Source organism: Chanodichthys erythropterus, chromosome 3, assembly GCF_024489055.1.
Source record: "Chanodichthys erythropterus isolate Z2021 chromosome 3, ASM2448905v1, whole genome shotgun sequence".
In the NCBI taxonomy this organism is placed as follows: domain Eukaryota; kingdom Metazoa; phylum Chordata; class Actinopteri; order Cypriniformes; family Xenocyprididae; genus Chanodichthys; species Chanodichthys erythropterus.
In genome coordinates this window covers 70822446-70849329 of record NC_090223.1, presented here as the reverse complement: position 1 = coordinate 70849329, position 26884 = coordinate 70822446, and the positions used below count along the sequence as shown (strand labels likewise).

Below are 26884 nucleotides of genomic sequence, written 5' to 3'. Positions count from 1 at the left end.
AAAATAATGACAGTGTCGTGTTACGTCTGTCGTCATGAAATGACGTATGGCTGTCGTTACCAATGAAAATGCGCATTCATTTAAATGCAATGTGTGAACTTTTTACACCATTTCTACTATTTCCATTTAGCAAAACTCATTTCTCCATCAACGACTACACCCACCCCATCCCTAAACCTACCCTTAGTGATTTATAGTGCATACACTCTTTATGAGCACATGCGTTCCCTGGGATCGAACCCACGATCGCATGATCACACGATTGCATGTCCTCCTGAGACCCAGCATTTTTTTTTTTTTTTTTGAATTTAGCATTTTTTTCACGTCATTATTTTTTCTTTAGAGCATAAGAAACAAATGAAAAAATAACATTTTTTAAAAATTATATTTTATTCATATGTTATGATATGTCCTCTGTAGTGGACACCAGGACTAAGTTGTTTAAAAAATAAAATGACATGAAATGACATTTATAGGCAAAAACAATTGGATTTTTTTTTTAATCACCAATCAATTTTTAGGCTTCAATACTGTTTTTAACCAAACTTTGTATAAAGATGATTCTCAACTATGTTATGAAACATATAATGGAATTAATTGATATACCATTTTACTTTATGCAATATGAGGGTAAAATGGCCATACATCGGTTTTCCCATTCAATACAATGTATCTATACACTGTATCTAATTTGCACATTAATGTATTCTTTTCATAATAATATCTAATAATTAATAGGAATATTGACATATAATTTCTTTCCCTATTCACTTGTTGTGTCTCCTAAAATGCCTGATAAACATGATTTAAGTCCTGGTGTCCTCTACAGTGGACATGTATGAAATCAATGTTCTGTTTCATAACAGAAAGTCATATTTTGATTTGAAACCCCATAACATTTTCCTGAGATGTTGATTTATAATAACAACAATTTGAAAATTAATCCGATTTAAATAAATTTTAAATTTAATCACAAAATATTATCATATTTCCATAAGAGTGCTAATTTTCATTTTCAGTCATAATTAAAGACCAAGAAGTTGTTGTTGTAATGGCGAAACCTCTAAAAATCTGGTATCTCTGCAAAGCCCTAAATGTGCTCTTTACAGGACATCCAGACTTAAAACTGTGCCATGTATGATGTCAGAGAAAATCACTAAAATATAATGTCCACTACAGAGGGCAGAAGTCTATTCCTGGGTCCCAGGAGGATTGTTATTGCAATGCTCTGCCAATTGAGCTACGCGAAACCCGAAATATGACGCAGATAAAAGGGAACAATGCATTAAAATGAAAATGTCCCGTTATTGAGAGGGGCGCAACTTTAGCAAACGCTCCTATGGGTCGTATTTCATCCATTAAAATGAAAGCGTCCTGTTGTCGATAGGGGCGCCACTTTAGTAAGCGCTCATATGAGTCGTATTTCAGGGAAGCGGCAAACAACCTATATGGTCGTATTGGTTGGAGAACATGTTGAATTAAACATGTCGCGTTCATATTCTGGGCAGCAATTAAAGAGGTGTGTGTGGTGCAACTTAACCCATTGGATTGTTTTCGCTACTCATCCAATCTGGCTGCTATTCCTCATATGCTATTGTTTCATCCGTTTGTTAATAAACCGCTGACAAACCGTTTCATCCAGTTTACTCACCTGTGCCATCGAGTCTGTATTCCCTGACATTGGGTTATAATACCGTACATAATATGCGGCCATCAGGGAGCCGCTATGAATATGCGGGGTATTGAAATCGCTTATGAATGCGAGCTCGCTTTTCACTTCCAATTACTTACTTCCAATTTATAGATTTGCGATCACACGTAGGCTCCTCTGTGTATAGGGAGCGGCAGTACTTACACATTTCACAAGATTAGATATTTGTCAGTGGCACTCAGCATCTGTAAACCATTCACCATTGTCCTACCAGCCATCTCTCCTTCCTCTCTTTATATGGCAAGTGAAATCTGATGTACTGTCATGTAACAGGCTACCGCTAGCAAGCCTAACCATGTCCCTTTAGGTAATTGACTTTTCATGCCTTTCCAAATACGGATTAAGGCCTCGGGGTACATTAAGCCACATTAAGCATTTTTCATGTTAAGCATTTGAGATTGTTTCAATTAAAAGCAGACAACTGGGCATTGAAGTACAGTACAGTCCGAAAGTTTGGAACCACTAATATTTTTAATGTTTTTAAAAGAAGTTTCGTCTGCTCACCAAGGCTACATTTATTTAATTAAAAATACAGTAAAAAACAGTAATACTGTGAAATATTATTACAATTTAAAATAACTGTGTACTATTTAAATATATTTGACAAAGTAATTTATTCCTGTGATGCAAAGCTGAATTTTCAGCATCGTTACTCCAGTCTTCAGTGTCACATGATCCTTCAGAAATCATTCTAATACGCTGATCTGCTGCTCAAGAAACATTTAATGTGTACAATTGTACAAAATATTTGTGTACAATATTTTTTTTCAGGATTATTTGATGAATAGAAAGTGTTTATCTGAAATCTAATCTTTTGTAACATTATAAATGTCTTTACTGCCACTTTTGATTGATTTAATGCATCCTTGCTGAATAAAAGTATTCATTTCTTTAATTTCTTTTCAAAAAAATAAAAATAAAAATTCTTACTGACCCCAAACTTTTGAACGGTAGTGTATAATGCTACAGAAGCTTTGTATTTCAGATAAATGCTGTTCTTTTGAACTTTCTATTCATCAAGGAATCCTGAAAAAAATGTTTTCAACATTGAAAATAATCATAAATGTTTATTGAGCAGCAAATCAGCATATTAGAATGATTTCTGAAGGATCATGTGACACTGAAGACTGGAGTAACGATGCTGAAAATTCAGCTTTGCATCACAGGAATAAATTACTTTGTCAAATATATTTAAATAGTACACAGTTATTTTAAATTGTAATAATATTTCACAATATTACTGTTTTTTACTGTATTTTTAATTAAATAAATGTAGCCTTGGTGAGCAGACAAAACTTCTTTTAAAAACATTAAAAATCTTAGTGGTTCCAAACTTTTGGACTGTACTGTACATGGCTTTGGCCAATTGTGGCAATTGACACATTAATTTATTAGATAACACTATATGTTGGTAAAGAATGATTACATGAGACATATAATTATTAGCAATTAATGTATTACTCAACCAATTATTCAGATAGACTAAGTTGTCATCACATACAATATGCTAGCGCAAGTATATAACAATTAGTTCAAACTTTGACCTGTGGAGGGCAGTAATACACTTAGCAGCGTCTACACTGCCGGAATTCAAATAGAGAAGAAGAAGAAGAGAGCTAGTTCAAGATGAGCGTTTATGGTTAAAATGTTTACAATTTTATTTTATTTTATTTTTAGAAAGTGAGCCATCGTTTCTCTAGATAAGACCCTTATTTCTCGTCTGGGATCACGTAGAACGCTTTGAAGCTGCAATGAAACTGTAATTTTGACCTTCAACCGTCTGGAGGCCATAAGGAGAAAAACCCTGGAATGTTTTCATCAAAACCCTTAATTTCTTTTCGACCAAAGAGAGAAGGACATGGACATCTTGGATGACATGGGGGTGAGTAAATTATCAGGAAAATTAAATTTGAAAGTGAACTAATCTTTTAAGCTAAGATGACAAAAACAAACTTTTTACTAAAAAACAGTTAACCAAGATTACATGTCATAACCGTGACACTTCACAGACCTGTCAAAGGCCATTTCTGGGGCACTTAATTGCAACATTCTCAATGGTCACACTGCCTGTATGTGCATTTTTGAAAACATGTAACAACACATAGTACAGAAACTTTATTATATACTTCAAAGGAATAGCATTGTGTCCTCGAGGGAAAACGAAGAACTGAAGAATAAAGGGCTGCAAAGTCCTGGACAATCAACCCAGATTCCTAATATAACAGCAGCACAATGTAGACAATATACCGAGTCAACTAATCTAATACTGAGAAGGACAAACAAGACTTGGAAAAACAAGACTTGACAACCTCAGGCAAATCAAGCCAAGGGACAGGAGGTTACAGTAACAGAAACCAAATAATAACTGGAGGGAGTGGTTCCAGGTAATTATTCATTACCTTGTTGAGCAATACACTGATACTACAATGATACATTGTTTAACCAGATACATTTCTGTGGAAGTTTTTCTTCAAGTGAAAATGCTTTAAGGAAATGTTTCCTGAACAATAGTACTATAAATATGACCAAAGAACCCAGTTGGTTTCAGACTTCAACTGAAGACATTACCAGACGACTTCATTTCTTAACACACCGAATACACGCAAGGACCCCAGGTGAGACACCACTTTATAATGAAACGAACAAGTAATGTTATGAAAGTGTGAATAGCCATCAACAGATTATGAGGTGTTTACATCTCTACAGTATTGCAGGAAGACTCAAACAGATTTAAGAACAAAAATATGCCTTCAAACTAATTGGAGGCATGTGTCGTTTTACAGTAGTGTTGTCACAATACTGGAATTTCCAACTTCGATACAATACCTTGAAAAATATTGATATTCGATAAAATTTTCAATACCACGGGGAAAATACGTCATACAAATAATTTGAGATCATCTCATAATTGTTTTGATAATTTGGGTAATTTTGTTGTAATATCTTACACATAGCACAAAGGAGGCTTTATTCAAATGATTGAACTACATTTACAAAAAAAGACAACAGTCAGTAATAAAATAAGAACAAATAAACAAATTTCAAACGATGGCACAAATAAATACAATAGAATAAAGAGACAAATGGAATAAACATGTTTTAAGTTTTTCAAGTGGGTATAATTCAGGTAAGAAATAATACAGAAATGAAAGTAATCAAATGTAAAATAACACTGGATAGTTTTCGTTGTTAAAATGAATTACAGATGGATGCTTACAGCCTGCTTAAAATTACAAAAGTTTTTTGTTTGTTTGTTTATTGTTTTTTCAGTCAAGAGCAGTAATTCTCTGTCGTTTGTTCTCTGATTAACACGACAGCAGCAGGTTTATTAGGTTGCTGTCCTTTTAAGAGCTTGCTGGGAGGATCCAATATACTGTTTCACAACATGCGTTTTCTCACAACTAATAGAGTGCCCCAGGGATGACGCGTTTTTGTAGGCAAAACCCGGAAGCGAGTTAGCATTTTTGGACTTCCGGTTCCAACGCCGTAAAGTCTATGGGTTTTTGAATGGGTTTTTGCTTAATCGCCTGAAATAAGGTCTGTGGTTAACAAAGCCTCTAAATACTTTCACGTTTTGATCTATGATATAAAACGAACCAGTTATAACCCACTTGTGATTTTTTAAACTTTTACTGCGTCTTCAAATCGGCGGTTGCTAACAAATTGCTAAAAGGGACTACTTCCTTTGGCGGGGACTTTAGACGTCATCATTAAAAACAGGACATTTGGACAGCATTTCTCATGAAAAAGTGGATAAGTATTCATACACAGCGCAGATCATAATCAGTGAGCATGTTTTTAAATAGAGTTGTTTTCTAAATAAAGTTTGAGGACGCAAAAAAAAAAAAAAAAAAAGTTTAAGGACGCTTGGTGGTGACGACGTTGATCCGCGACCATGGCGTGCTGTAGTCCGTTTATAGCCTACTGTTAGCCTTTTATATCTGACGACTTTATTTAGGCTTCAAAATCTATAAATGTTGTGTTCACTTGTAAAGATTATCTTGATAGACAAAACGTGTAAGTGTCATAACCCTTTGTTAAACACAGAGCTTATTTTCTGCGATTTTCCAAAAGTCTATGGGAAAAATGCATAGGCTTTCGACCGAGGGAACCCGTGCGCCGCTAACTTCCGGGTTGGCCTACAAAAACGTGTCATCCCTGGGGCACTCTATTACGTCCCTAACTAATTTGACCGTTTAATCGCAATAGGCCACGAAAAAGAAGACTATTTAATTCTCGCGAGCTGTTTATGAGAGCAACACTTAAGTCGCGCTTAAATGGTGCAACGGTGCATGTCCACTGGCGCAAAGCGAGTGGAGTACATGGAGCATTTTTAGTTCATGCCAATGAAAGTTGAGCTTCTTGCTCGCGCACCGGAGGAGGCGGGTACTTGTCAGTTCGCTGTCAAAGAGAATGGGCAGCTGGTATCGGTGTATCGATACTGCAGAAAAGGCGTATTAGAATCGTTTCAGATATTTCAGCATCGATACATATCGAAATACTGATATTTTTGACAACACTATTTCACAGAATCCAATGGTTAGAAATCATTTAATGGAGTGCATTCAGTGAAGGACGGATGTATGCCTTTGTTTTTGAATTTTTTAAACTTTGATTGCATTTTAAGTAATTTTAAAATAATGTGAATGAGTAACAAGTAAAAATAGTTTTAGAATGATAAAGTAGTCATTATTAAACTTCAAATGTTTAAATATCACTGTTGTTTATTGTTATTTACTGCAGCCATGGCATCAGAGTCCATTGAAGTGGCAGCCCAAGGAAGACCAAATGGTAACTGCTATTTAGCCTACTTAAAAAAATTGTGGTAACAAAAGTACACATGATATTTAGTTTTTAAGGTTTGATTCTTTAATGGAATCTACCTGAATAAATCATGTTAAAATCTCTTAAATTATTTAGTCTATGACACAACTTTTTTTTTAGTGAAATGTGCTTTTTCATTTTAAGTTGACTCTCAAAAGTGTGTGATTTAGAGCGAATGGAAATGACCTGTTTGAGTTATGATGTACAATTAAAAGACTGTATCCTGCTAGCACAATACAAGTAAGAACAAACCTGTTACCGCACTGGCAACAGCAAAGGTATTACTCATTGAGCAAAGCAACATGCCACAAAAGTACTAATACGTGCAGTTATTCACAAGCTAACCATGAGCTCTACTCTTCTGCACAATGGTGCTAACGCTCAAAACTTCAACATAACAGAAACTCTTTCAAATGTCAAACATAACTGAACATTAAACACCAACAGATATTTGCCTTCACTCAAAAACACTTAAAATAACACTTCATTTCAATATTTACTCTCCAATTCGAGCCATATGCAAAGCATGAGGGGAACTAACAATGGTGCATCTAAATAAAACCACATAATTGAGCTAATTCTCATAAAATAAATAGGTAGCCTTCTTTCCTTAATTTTATTAGCTTCATCGATTCCTCAATTCAAGCCTCAAAACTGTGAAAGTTTCCTTTAAAAAAAAAAAAATTAGGAAAATGTATCTCTTGGTTTTATTAGTGGAATGTTCCCAATATTTTCCATACAACACTGAACCACAATTTTATTAATAAAATATACACACTATTTTTAATTATCAGCTTAATTTGTTTTAAATGAAAATTACAAGGCCGACATTTTTAAGTGTTTTTTTTTTTTTTTTTACAGACAAAATGATAAGTGCATCATAAAATAAGCAATAATGATAAAGTCACAATTGTATTTGACACTGTATAATCTACAGTGTCAAACTGCAGGAGTTGCCACTAAGTCTTGAGCCAAAATGGACAAGACAATAAAGTGTGCTTGTGTTGTTTAAAATACACTTACTGCAAAGGTATTTAGGTTTTTACCCCTATAAGTGAAGAATGAAAAATAACCTTAAAAAATATACAGAGCCTGCTTTTCTGCAACAGATAACTTACATTTTAGCTTTATTTTATTCACTCTGAAAATATTATAATTGAAAGTCATGAGCATATTTCCATAACACGACAGTTTGCCATAACAGCGGCTGAGTTGTTCAACTTGAAAGATGCTCTTGTGTGCATCATACAGACAGAGAGAGATGGGCGCAATAAGTTTTAAATGTACGCAAGAAATTGCATTAAAATATTAAACATGTTTCAATAAAAAAACATTTTGCTGTATTTTTGTATTATTAGATTGAACTGGAACCATATATAACATTTCATATTAAACATTTATGGCTCTATGTAGATCATACAAAAAAAAAAAAAAAAAAACATTTAAATATATCTCTCCAGGCATTTTTGCCTTGGTTGAATTCATCCATTGTTGAATGCAGCACCAGTTCTCGACCCCTGATCTGATCCTATAATTTAGTTACTTTACATAATATCCAACTCTGGACAATGTATTATATTAGGGTAAAAGTTATGCGTATTTGGCGTGCTGTCCGGGAGGAGGGAATTTTGGTGCAGTTTCAGGCACCAACAGAGATCGACTCATTGAACGCATCCCAAAACTGGGTCACCTTTAACACCACTAACATTTACTGTTAAAATCACCCATTTTAAAAGTACTTTAAAAGTAAGGTTTTGAATTAATATCTTTGAATGAAGATTACATTATTAAGAATTTGAGAAATGTTTTTGTGATGTCAGTGTTTTAACCCAAACATCAATGATGCATTTTTATGATTTTAGGAACTAAAATGTGTCTTCCATGTATTCACAGAAATGTTCATAATAAACAGTAGAACTATAATATACTGTCGGCTAATCAAATGATTGAGCAGGAGACATTTATTGATCAATCAAAGTCTCTTTGAAAAATATCACTAAGGAGGTTGAAGTTTAATCCAAGTCTTGTGAAGCAATATGATTACTTTGTATGAAGAACAAAATGAAATTTGAGCCCTGTTCCTCCCTCCAAATCCTGGAGCAGTTCATGTCTACAGAAGACAAATCAAATATATGGTGATGTGTCAATAATATCAAACCCTCAGTAGTGTCAGGATTTGGAATCTGTAAACAGTAGAGGAATCTTTCTAAATATCTTCCGTGTTGGAGGATTTCTGAACGTGTGAGCGATGGATGCTGGGATCATTTTCTCCTGACATGATAATCACACTCTTCATGTCTCTTGATTTCCACAGACAGTGTTCCCAGGACCAGGAACAACTTGCTACAACATAAGTCACTTAGAAAAAACAGGCAGAAAAACTCACTGAGTGTGTTCATGTTCTTCCTTGAGAAGGAGAAAAAAAAAAAACATGACAGAAGAGTTTTACAGTTGATCGTGTAAATGATGACTAAACTGTACTGAGACACTGCTGATGTATTGAACATGAAGGGTTCAGCTACATTAAAAGATTGGACAGATTTATAATTCCTGATTGTGGTGTGTTTTATCTTCATCAGATTCCCTTCAACTCACTCTGGATCTGAACACAGTGAATAAATACCTCAGTCTGTCTGAGGGGAACACACTGATTAGCAAGACTGACACAGTCCAGCCGTATCCTGATCATCCAGACAGATTTGATGACGTTCCTCAGGTGTTGTGTAAAGAGAATGTGGGTGGATCCTGTTACTGGGAGGTTGAGTGGAGTGGTGAATATGTGTCTATAGCAGTGTCATATAAGAGCATCAGCAGGAAGGGAAATGGTAATGAGTGTAAGTTTGGATGTAATGATAAGTCCTGGAGTTTGGACTGCACTCCCTCCAAATACTCATTCTGGTACAAAAACATAAAGACTGATCTCCCTGTAAAGCCCCAAAGCTGTAAAATAAGAGTGTATGTGGATGTCAAAGCAGGAATTCTGTCCTTCTACAGCGTCACTGACACAATGAGCCTCATCCACACAGTCAAGACCACATTCACTGAGACGCTCTGTCCCGGGTTTTGGTTTAAAAATGGATCAGTGAAACTGTTCATTAATCAGTAAGACTGCAGTGGGATTCTACCAATGATGCTTTGAGCTCATGATATATCAGTTAGAGTGAGATGTTTTAGAGTCTCTTCATTCTGTCACAGAAATAACATATCAGAATTAATGTGTGTAATAAATCCTTATACATCGATAGTTAGATCAGTGTGGTGACGGCATGTACCTGTGCTTTTCTCAAGATCTGTTTGTGTTGATGGGAATCACCTTCATTAAGTTCTTACTGTAGTGTCACATCAATCATTTATTATTTCATGTATGTATAATTGAGATTTGTTAAACATTGTGTAATCCAATTGTGTTTTAGGGGTCAAAGCACTGAAGGTGCTGCAAAATTATTGTATTTGTTCTGTTTTGTCAATTTTTCTGCTCTAAACATGTATGGGCATCAGAGGCTGTAAGTCACAGAAATCCCAAGACTGGAAAAAAAAAAAAAAAAACAATAAATAAAACTTCTTCTAGACTGTTGGTCTTGTTCGCTCAAAAACTCTGAATGACTCTGAAAAACCTGATACATCAGAGCACTGTGCAGATAATAAATGGTCACAGTCGTCATTTGTATGTATTGATCTGTATCTGCTGATCGAACCTAACGAATCCTGATACACAGAGATGGAGGGATAGGTCAGGGTTAGGGTTTAGGGTTACCAAAATGCTCAAATCCGGCCATCTTATTAGATGATTTGGTATTTTGCATTTAAAGACCCCCTGTGGTCAAAATTAAGTTTTTAATATGCTTTAAGACAAACCATGTGCAAATTCATAAGTCAGCACCATTGCTGAGTATTTTATGTTTGAAACTGCAGTAAACCAAAAACCCTCGGTTAGAAATCGGTGGTGTTTGTGATGTCACAGACTACCTTGTAATCAATCACAACAACTCACCGGCAGGCTTTAGCATATCATTAACTAAGACCGCTCTGAAGCAGGAAAGTCTCGAGAGAAGCAAGGTTATCCAGGTATATTTTCTGTTGGTATGAAAAATTGTGTAGATTTATCATTATAGCGAGTCTATTGCGATGTTATGATGAACTATATGCCTTTCTCCACTGACGTTCTGAGTCGTTCAAAGTGTTTGTAAGGATAATGATTGTTAGAAGGCAGCTGTCTGATTCTGAGATGAAGAACAGGAACGGTGTGTGTAACATTAGCAACACATTATTGGCTGTTTGATAACATAGTCAAGCAAGGCTAATCATATTAATTCATATCAGACACATACAAATTAACCGTCGCAAGTGCTGTGCCAAGTGTGCGAGCGCATAGCGGCTCGCACCAAAGTAAAGTGACAGCTGATTTAAAGTAAAGCCAATAAAGTTCGTGTTTTTGTCCTTCAAAATACTTTAATACAATAAAACATAGCTAAAACAATATTGCTCTGAGCGTGTGACCGTGATTCGTGTGCATATGAAGAGTTTCGTTGCAAAACGAGATAACTCTGTTTTTTTAATTTTTCAAAAATCTTGTTTTTTGGTTGTGCATTCCAATTAATATCAATTCAACTGCAGTTGGTTTGTTTTATACATAATACATAATAATAAACATGTTTTGACAAAAATGTTAAAAACGGAGTTATCTCGTTTTGCAACGAAACTCTTCATATTCAGTAAGTGTGGAATCGCATGTCAAGTTCTGAGAGAGCTTTATTCAGTCCATTATAAATTCTGAAATTGGCAACCTCTGGAATGGATCAAACCATAGATATTAGCCTACCTGATGAGTTCAAGTAAATATGCTGGAAAACCGCGCTCATTCAAGGATGTGCATTTATTTCATGTACAGAGAAGGCACGGGCTCCTGCAGGATCTCATCTGAATTTTTTTTTTTTTTAAAGTGGATTCAGAATGTTTTACAAAGGCGTTTTACCAATTCATAATTTGAAACACAATTTAAGCGTCAGAAAATATGAACAGTTCAGTTGCAGAGCTGTTAAACTGAATATACAAAGCGAAGTAAGCTTTTTTCTTAAATATCCAACACAAACAACAAATTGCTTGTCACTAAAGCAACAATATATACTCCGAGCTGGCGTGAGCGAGTGGAGGCGGGGCTAATTTGCATATTCATTGATCCATGTATATTAAATAGGGGTGTAACGATATGCTCAGGTCAGGTTCATTTATTTAAAAAACATTAACAAATTTCAATAATTTTCCTTGTTGTACATACAAGATCACATTTCAGGTTTAATAAAAACCTTCTGTATTCAAATTAACAGCTGAATAGGTCTGTCACTGAAAAAAAAAGTTAAATTTAACATGAGAATTTAACTTAGAATTATGAATCCTAAGCGACCGTTCATATATCGCGTCTAAAACGCGACGGAAGGTGCGGCCGCACCACTTCTCCTTCTTTCCAAAGTGCTTGCGCTCCCGTGGCGTCGGTCGTTGCTATGCAACCATGAACTGTGCTCGCCAAGAGGATCAGGAAGTTTCAGCAAAGGATAAATTGATTTCTAGCCCTTGCATTAGCTTTACTACTAGATATATTTATAGAGATAAGATATAAAAACCATCCTGTACAGCTATGATCAGCTGTTTGGCTGAGATTTTGATGTTTTGTTACGGAAAGGCCATAGCTGATCGGTTGGTTCTTGTCACATGACCTGCGGTGCGCTTGCAGCATTCTGAAAAGTTGAGAATTTTTCATCTCGATGCGCCTGGAAAACGCACCGCATGCGTGTCGCGACCGTGTTGCTTCCATTATGAGCGCGCCTGCTGCGTGGCTACATTTGATATAACTGACTTGCACGCGGAAAAGACGCAATATGAGAACGGCCCCTAACTTAAAGCAAAGCATCGCAAGCATATTTTGCTTTTCTGTGAGCACAGCTGTTGCTGTGGCACTGCGGTGAAAGAAAGCCACGACTTTTCTCACGCGACCAAGCAAGAGACTGATGCGAGAAACACTTACTGAACTAGAGAGCTAAATCGCCATCACCTGCTTTCAAATGGAGCAGCATTTAATAGACAGAGCCGTAGATCACTGAAAAGCCACACAATATTGCGTTCAATATCGAAGGCGATTCATCTGCGATATTGAACGCGATATTGCGTGGCTTTTCAGTGATTTACGGCTCTGTCTATTAAATGCCGCTTCATTTGAAAGCAGGTGATGGCGATTTAGCGGTAATCAGGGAACCGGCTTTACTGACGAAATGCACGTGACAATTGCATGCGATATATCGCCCAGCCCTAGACGGCAGTCTAATCTTATTGGTTGAGCTGACGTGACCTACTCTACAACATGGAGGTGGCAGTGAGAGAAGCCGGGTTCAATCAGCTCTCTAGTTCAGTAAGTGTTTCTCGCATCAGTCTCTTGCTTGGTCGCGTGAGAAAAGTCGTGGCTTTCTTTCACCGCAGTGCCACAGCAACAGCTGTGACAATTGCATGCGATATATCGCCCAGCCCTACTGCCATCATATCGTAAAAGTATCGACATCACTCTATGATGCATATCGTAACATTTTTGCATCGCGAAATATTGTACTGCGATATATCGTTACACCCCTAATATTAAATGAAGCAAGGGTGTAGAATTACGTTCAAGCTATTTTAAGGCATGAAGAAATTTTTTTCCCTTGAATTTTTTTAAATATGTCATTTTGGTGAACAAAGATGAGTTTTAAGGGATAAAATAATTGACTACAGGGGGACTTTAAAAAGATTTTACTTTCAATAAAACACCTGAAATGTGTTTGTAAAAGGCTTTTTTATGCATGTTTGGCCTGAGTTTTTGTTGAGCTTGTGGCAATTCAAACAATTTGAAACAGTAGGCTCATTTGAGACATGCCTAGCCTCACCTGAAATGTAGGCGGCTGCAGTGAGGGAAGGAGTGAAAAATGTGCAGGCAAGAGGACATCTGTGAGATCAAAGGCGGATATCGTGGGATTCACGCTTGTGCGCTGTGTTGCTGATAAACTGGATGTAATTTAAAGGGTCATGAAACCCCTCTGCTGCAGCAGTGTTTTTTCACACTTTCGATTTGAAAAGGCTTCCAAAAAGGGGCGTGGTCGACTGCGAAAAGGTGGGATGGGTATTGTGTGGAAAGAGGGAATGGTTTGCATAAATAGGGGAGTGTCATTGGGTGCATTAAAATTAGCTAATTTGCAAACCGGCAATGCACACACACAGACACAGGTGACATGGATAGCGATACCGACAGCAGCAGTTACAGCGGTTCTGAGAGCTGTCTGGAAGTGGAAGACTTCTCCCCACCAGATTCCCCTGAATCGCACTGTGAACAGATTGATGACAGTGCAGGTCCAATGCCTTATCTGTCACAGACACGCCAGGCTCTACCATCAACCAATCACAATGCTCCCTGTCACCAGAGTACTGATCACGCACACCTGCACATCATTATCACACTCATTACCGTCATTATAAAGGACTCACTCTCAGTCACACTCATTGTCCAGTCTCCTTAGCATCTTACCAGTATGCTCTCCACAAGGACCTCGTTGGGAACCTATCTGTGACTCTGTTCATCTCCTGTCCTATATGTTCTAACTCTTGTTAGATGTGCGTGAAGTCCCTCAGCCTCGTGTTGTGTGGAATACTACCTCCGTTCGTCATTCATCATCCTGCAACTACTAAGGACAGTATTATCATTCCATTCCTCTCCATTCTCCTTCAGAATTGCTGAAACTCTCTGGACTCAGAAGAATGAAACCACCCAATCACTCTCCAGTTTCATCTCGCATTTCAAGGAAGTCTTCGGAAAGTCTCCTTGGGATTCGTCAATCGGTGAGCAACTTTATCATTTGAAACAAGGATCTATGACTGTAAATGAAAATGCTCTGCAATTCAGAACTCTTGGAGCCAACCGTGGATGGAACGAGCAATCACTTCTCACCACCTATCGTCAAGGAATGAATCCACGCGTGTGGTTGCATCTCGTTGCATACGAAGACACTATTGGGCTGGAACGCTTCATTCAACTATCAATACAATTCGCCACTCGTATGCAGTTGTGTCTCGCAGAGCACCAGGGCCAGCTAGAACCAACGCTATCTCTCCGCCGTCCTGAATCCGTCAGCCCTCCAGAACCAGTCAGCGAACCGATGCAACTGGATTTCACTCGTCTGATAACAACTGAGCGGCAGAGGTGGCTGACCCTGAGGCTATGTTTGTATTGTGGGGCTGCAGGGCATATGATAGCCAATTGCCCCATCCGTCCTCCTCGTCCCATGGTGAGTGCTATTCTCCCTCCTCTGAATTCTATGAAACCATTCTCCATTGTTGTAAACCTTACTGCTGCTGATATCTCTGTTTCAGTTAATGCGCTCCTCGACTCAGGGTCAGCCAGAAATTTCATCTCTGGTGCCCTCTGCTGCCAACTCAAGCTCAAGACCATCAATACGTCAACTACCTTCCAGATCAACTCAATAACAGGGAAACCGCTCAGTCGAAGAAAAGTCAATTACCTTGTTGGACCCGTACAACTGCAAGTTGGTGTTTTGCACATTGAACAACTCTACTTTCTGGTTCTGGAGGAATCCACTGCTGACGTGATACTTGAAGTGGGGTCAGAATTGTTTTCCATCATGTTTCTCAAAATTACCTCAGCCATCTTCTTCCTGTTCCCAGTCACTTCCTGTCTGTTCCACGTCGATTGAAAGTCCAGTTGAGAAACAATCTGTTGATATACCACCATGTTATGCCCACTTCAGTGATGTGTTCTGCCCGAAGAGAGCCTCTAAGCTGCCTCCACACCGGCCATGGGACTGCGCAATAGATCTGCTTCCAGGTGAGCCAGTGCCCCGAGGAAGGACCTACCCACTGTCACAACTGGAGGAGAAGGCCATGGAAGAATATGTAAAAGAAACAAGGTTACATCCGCCCTTTGACTTCCCCTGCTGCTTCGAGCTTTTTCTATGAGGCCAAGAAGGACTGAGGCTTGCGGCCTTGCATCGATTACCAGGCACTTAACAAAATCACTGTGAAGTTCCGTTATCCCCTTCCTCTCGTCCCTGCTGCTCTGGAACATCTCCGAGGTGCCACTGTATTCTCCAGGCTGGACCTCCGCAGCGCATACAACCTTATTCGTATACGTGAGGGGGACGAGTGTAAGACGGCCTTCATAACTCCTACTGGCCACTACGAGTATCTCGTCATGCCCTATGGACTAGCCAACGCCCCCTCCGTATTCCAGGACTTCATCCATGAGGTGCTCCGGGAGTTCCTAAACAAGTTCGTCCTGGTCTACATCGATGACATCTTGATCTACTCCTGGAGTATGGCCGAACATTGCCACCACGTTGCGGAGGTCCTGCAAAGCCTGAGGGAGTTCCATCTGTTCCTGAAAGCTGAAAAATGTTCATTCCATCAACCCTCAGTGCAGTTCCTTGGATATACCATCGACAGCAGTGGCATCCAGATGGACGAGGGCAAGGTGGAAGCCATTACCAACTGGCCAACTCCAACTACCAACTGGCCAGCTTTCACCACAGCGCCCCTTCTGGTCCATCCAGATCCTGAGAAACCCTTTGTGGTGGAGGCTGACGCATCTACAACTGGTGTAGGAGCCGTCCTGTCTCAGCAGCAGGGGAATCCAAGTCGACTTCATCCATGTGCCTTCTTCTCCCGGCGGAGGCAAACTACGACATCAGCAATCGAGAACTTCTAGCTATTAAGTTAGCTTTAGAAGAGAGAAGGCATTGGTTGGAGGGTGCTCAACACCCCTTCCTTGTGTTAACTGATCATAAGAACCTGGAGTATCTACGAGACGCTAAGAGACTCAATCCTAGACAATCACGGTGGGCACTCTTCTTCACAAGATTCAATTTCACCATTTCCTATCGTCCTGGTCCCAAGAATGTCAAAGCTGATGCCCTATCTCGTCTTTACAATCCAGAGGAGAAATCAGAAGAGCAAGAACCTATTATTCCCAATGAACTCATTGTAAGTCCCATCACATAGACTGAGGAGACTCTGCCCTCCTCCAATGCCTCAGCAGACACTCCGCCGGGCTGCCCCCCAGGATTACAATACATCCCAAGAATCCGGCGCATTCCCCTCATACATTCCAGCCATACTTCACTGGCCACCCTGGGGTCAATGAAACCCTCTCGCTTCTGAAAAGATCGCTTCTGGTGGCCAAATACGGCATCTGACGTGAGAAGGTACGTGAAGGGATGTAAGGAATGCGCCATTTCCAAGAGCCCACGGCATCTTTCCTCTGGTAAACTCCAGCCTCTGCCCGTTCCCAATAGACCATGGTCACACCTAGGAGTAGACTTTATCACTGATTTGCCAGTTTCCATTGACTGTACCTGCATTCTAATAGTTGTTGATAGGTTTTCTAAATCTGTACATCTTCTTCCCCTGAAGGGTCTCCCGACAGCCATGGAGACAGCTGAACTTATGTTTAACCATATCTTCAGGTACTACGGCATCCCGGGTGAGATTGTGTCTGACAGAGGGCCCCAATTCATCTCCAGAGTATGGAAGGCTTTCTTCTCTCTCCTAGGTGTGACCGTAAGCCTCTCGTCTGGATACCACCCACAGACGAACAGGCAGACAGAGCGGAAGATTCAGGAGATCGGTCGCTTCCTCCGTACCTTCTGTCACGGCCACCAGAACTCTTGGAACCAGTTCCTGGGCTGGGCCGAGTATACACAGCATTCCCTGCGGCAGTCTACCACTGGCCTTACACCAGTGCATGCTCGGTTACCAGCCCCCACTGTTCCCCTGGTCAGGGGAACCCTCGGATGTTCCAGCAGTCGACTTCTGGTTCCAAGAGAGCATCAACTCCAGCGAGCACTGCACAGGCGCAGCTTGACAGCTGACCTTCGTCGCTCCAATGGTCCCCAGTACCAACCCGGACAGAAGGTCTGGCTGTCCACCCGGGACATCAGACTGTGCCTGCTGTGCAGAAAGTTAAGTCCCAGATTCATTGGTCCCTTTACTATTGTGAAGCAGATCAATCATGTTACTTATCAGCTCCAACTTCCTCTGGTGCCGTGGTGGTCGCTTAGAATACCTTGTCGACTGGGAAGGATACGGCCCCGTTGGGTACTGTCACAGACACGCCAGGCTCTACCATCAACCAATCACAACGCTCCCTGTCACCAGAGTGCTGATCCTGCTCACACACCTGCACATCATTTTTACACTCATTACCGTCAGAATGAAGGACTCACTCTCAGTCACACTCATTGTCCGGTCTCATTAGCATCTTACCAGTATGCCATTATAGTGATCCATAAAAGTGAGCGTGGTCGTACAGGCAGGGTCAAAACAGGAACGAACAGGAACAGTAAGGAACAGGCAGAGTCGTAGTCAGGGTACAGGCAAAGGATCGAGGCAGGCAGCAATGGGTCGTAAAACAGGAATCAGGCAAGAACAGTAACAAACAGGAAGACAGGGAGATAACGCTTAGAATTGCACACTGGGGAAACAAGACTTCGTGGTGAGGTGGTGTGTGTGAAAGTCCTTTATAGTCCTGGTAATGAGCTGCAGCTGGATGTGGTGATTAATGTGACATAACGCCCCCCTCCCGGAAGGCACGTCCTCGCTGCATAAAAGGAACAGCTAGGGAGGGCGCGCCTTCCGGGAGGGGAGCGTTATGTTATGTTCACTGTCTGTCCTGTCACTTCTCGGACTACATTCCCCATCATCCTCTCTGCCAGTCACATTCACACACTCCACATTAATCACCACATCAAGCTGCAGCTCAGTACCAGGACTATAAAGGACTTTCACACACACCACCTCACCGCAAAGTCTTGTTTCCCCAGTGTGCAATTCTAAGCGTTATCTCCCTGTCTTCCTGTTTGTTACTGTTCTTCCCTGATTCATGTTTTACAACCCATTGCTGCCTGCCTCGATCCTTTGCCTGTACCCTGACTACGACTCTGCCTGTTCCTTACCGTTCCTGTTTTGACCCTGCCTGTATGACCACGCTCACTTTTAATAAAAGCTCTGCATTTGGATCCCTATCTGAGTCACCCATCGTTACAGAAGAATCGTGGTCAAGATACAGGCAGTAGATCAGGGCAGGCAAATATCATTCACAGTCCAGATAACAATAAACAGTCCAAAGGCAGAAGGCAGAGAATCATCAACCGGAAACAGGCAGGGATCAATAACAGACAGGCAAACAGGATTCAAACGCTCAGAATTGTCACAAGTAAACAAGATCTCGCAATGTGTGTGTGTGAGTGAGAGTCCTTTATAGTCCAAGTAGAGAGCTTTAGGAGTATGTGGCAATAGGTGATTGGTGGAGTGAGTGCATGTGACAGGCAAGGAGGATGCTGGGAAGTGTAGTCCGGAACTGACAGGATTCGTGACAGAATGTCCCCCTCCCGGAAAGCGTGTCCTCACGCCGTGGATAGCACAACTGGGGAGGGGGGGTGGGTGCCCTGGAGACCTGCTGGCAGGTAATACTGGATGTGCAGACGGGTATGAAGGTCTCCAGGGCAGGTCCAGGAACTCTAGGCACCACGGCGGGTCAGGAGCCTCGGGCGGCCACGGCGAGTCAGGAGCTTCGGGCGGCCACAGCGGGTCAGGAGCCTCGGGCGGCCACTGCGGGTCAGGAGCCTCGGACGGCCACGGCGGGTCAGGAGCCTCGGCCAGCCACGGCGGGTCAAGAGCCTCGGCCAGCCACGGCGAGTCAGGTGGCTTGGGCAGCCACAGCAGGTCAGGTGGCTCGGGTGGCCACGGCAGGTCTGGAGTGTCGGGAAGCCATGGCGGGTCAGGTGGCTCGGGCAACCACAGCAGGTCAGGTGGCTCGGGCGGCCACGGCAGGTCAGGTGGCTTGGGCAGCCACGGCAGGTAAGGTGGCTCGGGCGGCCATGGCAGGTCAGGAGTGTCGGGAAGCCACGGAGGTTCAGGTGCCGTGGACGGCCCTGGCAATACAGGGGCTATTGGTGACCGTGGCAGTTCAGAGTCCATAGACGGCCCTATCGGACCTGTAAACCCACCCACTGGTTCCCCACCCACCAGTTCCCCACCCGCAGGTAGGTATATGCCCCACACCCCCCCCAAAAAAATTCTTGGGGGATTCAATGGTGGAAGTGAAGGGCTCGTGGACTAGGAGCTTGGCTGGTGCCGGCAGGGCAAGGAGCTTGGGTGGTGCCGGCAGGGCAAGAAGCTTGGCTGGCGCCGGCAGGGCAAGGAGCTTGGGTGACGCTGGCAGGGCAAGGAGCTCGGGTGGCACTGGCAGGGCAAGACACTTGGGCGGCTCCGGCAGGACAAGGAGCTTGAGCAGCGCCTGCAGGGCAAGATGCCTGGGCGGCTCCGGCAGGGCAAGGAGCTTGGGCTCTGGAGCGGACTCGATGGCTGGAACGACTCCTATGTTCAGAGACTCTGAAGGGGCGGCCATCTTGCCCGTGGGCACTGGCGAAACGGCCATCTTGTCCCTTGCATCCAGAGAGCTTGAGTGCGTAGCAGTCGGCGAGCTTGTGTGCGAAGCGTCCGGCGGGCTTGGGTGCGAAGCATCTGGCTGGCTTGAGTGCGAAGCGGCCGGCTGGCTTGAGAGCGAAGCGGTCGTCGGAGGCTTAGGAATGCCAGCCGCTCATGCTGATGTTAGCGGTGGATCAGCCACACTGGAACGCAATCCTCTCTGCTCCCGGACAGATCCAGAGACGGGACGTGACTCTAGAAAATCAGCAGGGACGTGACGTCGTTCTGGAAGATCAGCTGAGACATGACTTGGCTCACGGAGATCAACTGTGCCTTGACTTTGTGTTGTTGTTGTGGCAGCCATCTTGTGAGTGCTCTCCTTAGCGGCAGCCATTTTGTGAGTGCTCTCCTTAGCGGCAGCCATTACATGATTCACCGTGGTGTCGCATTTCTCCACGACACCAACAGTAAATGGAAAGCCAACACACAATAAAACATAATCCAAAAACTGACTTAGAGATGAAAGGGGTCCCTCACGAATGAGTTGTGATTTGAGTGGCTGATTAATGCCCTCACAGAAAAAGTCTATCAGCGCACAGTCCGGCAAGTCTGAATGATAAGCAATGTCCAAATATTCCACAACATATTCCTCCAGTGATCGTGAGCCCTGTTTGAGCTTTAATAATGAAAATGCAAAGTTCCTACCAGACCAGTGATCATCAGAAAAGCTGCTGGATCGCTGTTGTGGCGAGGTCTTCTGTAACGATGGGAGACTCAGATAGGGATCCAAACGCAGAGCTTTTATTAAAAGTGAGCATGGTCGTACAGGCAGGGTCAAAACAGGAACGAACAGGAACAGTAAGGAACAGGCAGAGTCGTAGTCAGGGTACAGGCAAAGGATCGAGGCAGGCAGCAATGGGTCATAAAACAGGAATCAGGCAAGAACAGTAACAAACAGGAAGACGGGGAGATGACGCTTAGAATTGCACACTGGGGAAACAAGACTTTGCGGTGAGATGGTGTGTGTGAAAGTCCTTTATAGTCCTGGTAATGAGCTGCAGCTGGATGTGGTGATTAATGTGGAGTGTGTGAATGTGACTGGCAGAGAGGATGATGGGGAATGTAGTCCGGGAAGTGACAGGACAGACGGTGATCATAACAGTTATTCTGCAGATCTAAAAAAATATTATCATCTTTGTCTCCCCAGGTCAAAAAAAAGTATACTTGAGTGCATTAAAAAAATACTTAAATACAAGCAAGTACATTTGTAGTACATTCTTTATTTTGGTGCTAAATAAAAGTGTCAAAATCATACACTATAAATACACTATTTTAAAGTATATTTGTACTTTAGTTGTACTTCACTGCACTTGGAAAAGGATACTAAATACTAATACAACTTAAATATATTTTTAGTGCATTGAAATAAAGTATACTACCTCAAAAATATACATGAGAGTTTTATTAGTGTATTTGTTAAAAGTGTGCTTTGAATGCTTTAAACATTAGTTCAATTTTAGTAGACTTTTATGTAGTAATTCTAAGTTTAAATGAAGTTCATTCTATTACAAATATATTATTAATGTACTAGTCATAAGTACATTTTCCCAACTGTGGTACTTAAGTATACTTAATATAAATGCACTAATTAGCACTAACACTTAAATAGTTTATTAGTGCATTGAAATAAAGTATACTACTGCAAAAATATACAGAGGAGTTTTATTAGTGTATTTCTTAAAAGTGTGCTTTCATTGCTTTAAAATTAGTTCAATATTAGTAGACTTTTATGTAGTAATCCTAAGTTTAAATTAAATTCATTTAATTACAAATATATTACTAATGTTCTAGTTATAAGTACATTTTCCTAACTGTGGTACTTAAGTATACTTAATATAAATGCACTAATTCGCACTAACACTTAAATAGTTTATTAGTGCATTGAAATAAAGTATACTACTGCAAAAATATACAGAAGAGTTTTATTAGTGTAATTCTTAAAAGTGTGCTTTCAGTGCTTTAAAATTTATTTCAATCTTAGTAGACTTTTACATAGTAATTCTAAGTTTAAATGACAATCACAAATATATTACTAATGTTCTAGCTATAAGTGCATTTTCCCAACTGTGGTACTTAAGTACACTTAATATAAATGCACCAATTAGAACTAACATTTCAAATGATTTTAAGTGTAGTCAGATAAAGTAAACCAAATATACAGTGTTTTATAAGTGCATTACTTATGTGCTATGAATGCTTTTTATTTTTTTATTTTTATATATACTGTATATATATTTATATACACTCACCTAAAGGATTATTAGGAACACCATACTAATACTGTGTTTGACCCCCTTTCGCCTTCAGAACTGCCTTAATTCTACGTGGCATTGATTCAACAAGGTGCTGAAAGCATTCTTTAGAAATGTTGGCCCATATTGATAGGATAGCATCTTGCAGTTGATGGAGATTTGTGGGATGCACATCCAGGGCACGAAGCTCCCGTTCCACCACATCCCAAAGATGCTCTGTTGGGTTGAGATCTGGTGACTGTGGGGGCCATTTTAGTACAGTGAACTCATTGTCATGTTCAAGAAACCAACTTGAAATGATTCGAGCTTTGTGACATGGTGCATTATCCTGCTGGAAGTAGCCATCAGAGGATGGGTACATGGTGGTCATAAAGGGATGGACATGGTCAAAAACAATGCTCAGGTAGGCCGTGGCATTTAAACGATGCCCAATTGGCACTAAGGGGCCTAAAGTGTGCCAAGAAAACATCCCCCACACCATTACACCACCACCACCAGCCTGCACAGTGGTAACAAGGCATGATGGATCCATGTTCTCATTCTGTTTACACCAAATTCTGACTCTACCATCTGAATGTCTCAACAGAAATCCAGACTCATCAGACCAGGCAACATTTTTCCAGTCTTCAACTGTCCAATTTTGGTGAGCTCGTGCAAATTGTAGCCTCTTTTTCCTATTTGTAGTGGAGATGAGTGGTACCCGGTGGGGTCTTCTGCTGTTGTAGCCTTTCCGCCTCAAGGTTGTGCGTGTTGTGGCTTCACAAATGCTTTGCTGCATACCTCGGTTGTAACGAGTGGTTATTTCAGTCAAAGTTGCTCTTCTATCAGCTTGAATCAGTCGGCCCATTCTCCTCTGACCTCTAGCATCAACAAGGCATTTTCGCCCACATGACTGCTGCATACTGGATGTTTTTCCCTTTTCACACCATTCTTTGTAAACCCTAGAAACGGTTGTGCGTGAAAATCCTAGTAACTGAACAGATTGTGAAATACTCAGACCGGCCCGTCTGGCACCAACAACCATGCCACGCTCAAAATTGCTTAAAGGTCCCGTTTTTCGTGTTTTTTTGAAGCTTTGATTGTGTTTATAGTGTGCAATATAACATGTATTCATGTTTCGCGTGTAAAAAAACAGTATTTTTCACATAATTTACTTATCTGTATACCGCTGTTTCCACTGTCATAAAAACGGGCTGATGACTTCCTTGTTCTATGAAGTCTCTCCTTCAGAAATACATAACGAGTTCTGATTGTGCCAGCGGTTCCTGTGTTGTGATTCGACAGCAGTTTAGCGCATCTTGCCCGGAAAGGTCACGCCTCTTACCATAACGTGGAGATGCATGCGCTCAGTGTTATTGTAAAAATGTCTTTAATTTTACCCTATCAATTTGAGCCGGAATCAGACCCGGTGATTGGACTGCGGGATGAAAATGACAGCGTTTCGACGACATGGCGACAAACACACTCTACAAACGCAACTCTTGTGTATTCCTGTGGGCGGAGGTTAGTCAAAAAAACTGTTTTAGTGACGTCATTAAAGAAGGAAGTAGAGGGATGTAGTCCAAACTGGCCGTTCGATGTAGGCGACTTCTGTTAAATAAAATATCTCGCTTGGCATTGAACTTTGAGCTTTAAAATTTTACAGATTTTATTTATACTCTAACAACAACGTTACACACTAACTAAAGTTTGAAACATGGGATCACGAAGAACGGGACCTTTAAATCACCTTTCTTTCCCATTCTGACATTCAGTTTGGAGTTCAGGAGATTGTCTTGACCAGGACCACACCCCTAAATGCATTGAAGCAACTGCCATACGATTGGTTGTTTAGATAATTGCATTAATGAGAAATTGAACAGGTGTTCCTAATAATCCTTTAGGTGAGTGTATATATATATTTATATATAATGGATTTTCATGAAAAATACAGTACAAATGAATTAATTACAAGTAAACAGGTGAAAAAAACGTAGGCCTATTATTAAATGTATTAAAAAATATACTTGAAATGCAAGTTGTTAATATTACATTTGTATTCCCAACATGCTTATTAAAAGTGCATTAAAAATATTTTGAATTGCATTTTAATATATAATATAATAATTTCTAAACAGTATACTAGAAGTACTTTGGTAATAAATATATGCTTAGTTACAGTTTTAACACATATTCTGAAAACAAGCATATTTTTAATACATTCCTAAACAGTTTACCAACATTGGTAATAAATATATGCTTCGATACATTTTTAAAAAAATATGCTAAACACAAGTATATTTTTATTGAAGTTAGTGTATTTACAGAAAACATAGTTATGTTACTCTTACTTAAATTATTTTTTATATGTACTTTAAGAAAATAGCAAAAGGATTCAGCTTTAAGTGGGTTTAAATGTACTTAATAACCATGTGTAGGCCTACTGCAATATAGCCTATTTTAAATATTTATATATTTAGAATTTTAATATTTTCAAAATATATTTTGAAAAAGATTTTATCATTTACAATGTACAAACTTAATGTATTATAAACATTTATCAACTATTATTAAGCATTGCCATAAGCATATTTAAAATGTTGTTTAATATGTTGTTCAGTTTTACTTATTACTTATTACTTACTTATTTGTACCTGTAAACGGTTATGCTACTTAAAAAAAGGCTGTTGTCCATTACATAGGCTATGTTAATTGTAATAGAGTACTACTCCCACAAGGATTTCAACATCATATTATTTGAAATGCACCATAAATCAATTTTCTAATGATGCTTAAAAATTAGCTATATATTTACTTGTGTTTAAATTTAATCAACTATGTAACACACGTGACGAAACCTGATTGGTTCCAAGGTCGTTGAACAGCTCTGATTGGTTCTTATGATAATGAGCTGCAGGCTCTCACCTGAGAGAACCTGTTTACCAGATAAGCTGCACATACAAGGCCTATGTACCTTGAATGTTAATAGAAGACTAAATTTAAACTCTTAAATTATAGACTAGAGCAATCGTGTCACTTTAGAACACTTGGAAGAGACCACGCGATTCATATGCATTAGTTTTTTGAGATGACTTTTTGAAACGTTTTGGTGAATCGTCTTTCATCGGATGGAAATCTCTTGAGATTTCATTAAAATATCTCAGTTTTTCTTTCGTGTGGCCTTTGGAACCCCGTTATTTTGTGACTCCAGGTAAGATTTGTATTTGATTAACTTTACTTTTATATGCTAGTCGTATTTTTGATACAAAGTGTAACAGCGCGTCTTTTTCAATGCAGCTAGCCTACATTCAGTTTGACCAATCAGACGCGATTAGATGAAGATGCTGCACGCAGAAGTTACTGGTAAGTTTTTAATTGCTGTTTGCTTAAAGAAAATGTATGCTGTTTGCATAAATTAAAAAATAAAAAACTGAAATCTGAGTGCAGAGACAAGCGAAGAGTGTTTTAATGTCGTATCACCTGTGTTATAACGATTTAAAAAAAAACTTATCCTGTAATACTCACAATTTGCTTTATTGCTTCAAATATAAATATCAGTGACTTTGTGATAGAACTCTCCTCACTGTAAATGAGGTTGTTGGGCTTCTAATCTTATGTTTAGTGTAACTCAGATTGCTGCATAGTGACGACAGAGAAGAGGATAAAATGGACACTCATATGTCAAGCTTGATGAGGATATAAAAACTGTTATTCATTTGTTAATTTTATACAAATTCTTTTTTCCCTTTCACAGATCCTGTGATAAAGCAGCCTTCAAATAGTACAGTGTCTGAATTACAAGCCCTCAGTTGCAGAAAGTGCACGTTGTGCTCAAAGAAGTGACCCTCCACTTGAAGATGAAGATGTGACATTTAAACTCTTGTTTCTTTGTTTGGTTCAGGCATTTGCATGCTTACAATTGTTAAAAAATGCACTTCACTTCTGCACTTTATTTTTCAGTTACTTTTTTGAAAGTATTTTGGTCAAAAGATTAAATGCTGCTGTACTTTTTTAATGTACTGTAAGAATATTTGTAATGGTGTACACAATATGTAGTGCATTAAATTTTTTTTAGATTTCAAAGTGTGTGTGTGTGTATACAGATAAAAACAGCTTTATAGTGTTATGATAATGCATTTGTAATGACCTGAAATTGTATTGGAAATGTACATAAAGCACATTAAGACAATACTTCAAATATACTCTAACTGTAATAGCAGAAGTATTAAAAGTACATTGTAAATATATTTAAAAAAATACACTTAAATTGCACTAAATGTACTTAAAATGGGTCCATTTTAATTCAATATATTGCAAATAGCTTAAAACATGAACTTAAGTACATCTTGAAATATGCTTATTATACTTCAAGTTGTTTCAAAATAATACATTTAATATGCACTTAGTATAGTATAATTTAATATATTAAGTGTCCACAAAGCACAATTTAAATATATTTAGTGCCATAAAATACACTTTTTTGTACACTTCCATAATGTACTTAAAGTGCTCTATTTTCGTGCACTTATTTTCTACTTAATATACTAAAAGCTCTTCTTAAGATGTTCATAAGAAGTACTAAAGAACATCTAAGTGTACTCAA

General features: G+C 39.8%; 2 protein-coding genes across 2 annotated transcripts in view; one reads left to right on the top strand and one right to left on the bottom strand.

Moving 5' to 3' along the window:
* LOC137005681 (uncharacterized) overlaps positions 1 to 26884 on the bottom strand; it is a 1355627-nt gene that overhangs the window by 158921 nt on the left and 1169822 nt on the right. The window lies entirely within an intron of this gene.
* Positions 4160 to 10082, top strand: LOC137007434 (stonustoxin subunit alpha-like). Its single transcript, XM_067368880.1, has 3 exons — positions 4160 to 4326; positions 6455 to 6502; positions 9115 to 10082. Exons 1-3 carry the CDS (start codon positions 4233 to 4235, stop codon positions 9639 to 9641), a joined length of 669 nt encoding a protein of 222 aa, XP_067224981.1. The 5' UTR covers positions 4160 to 4232; the 3' UTR covers positions 9642 to 10082.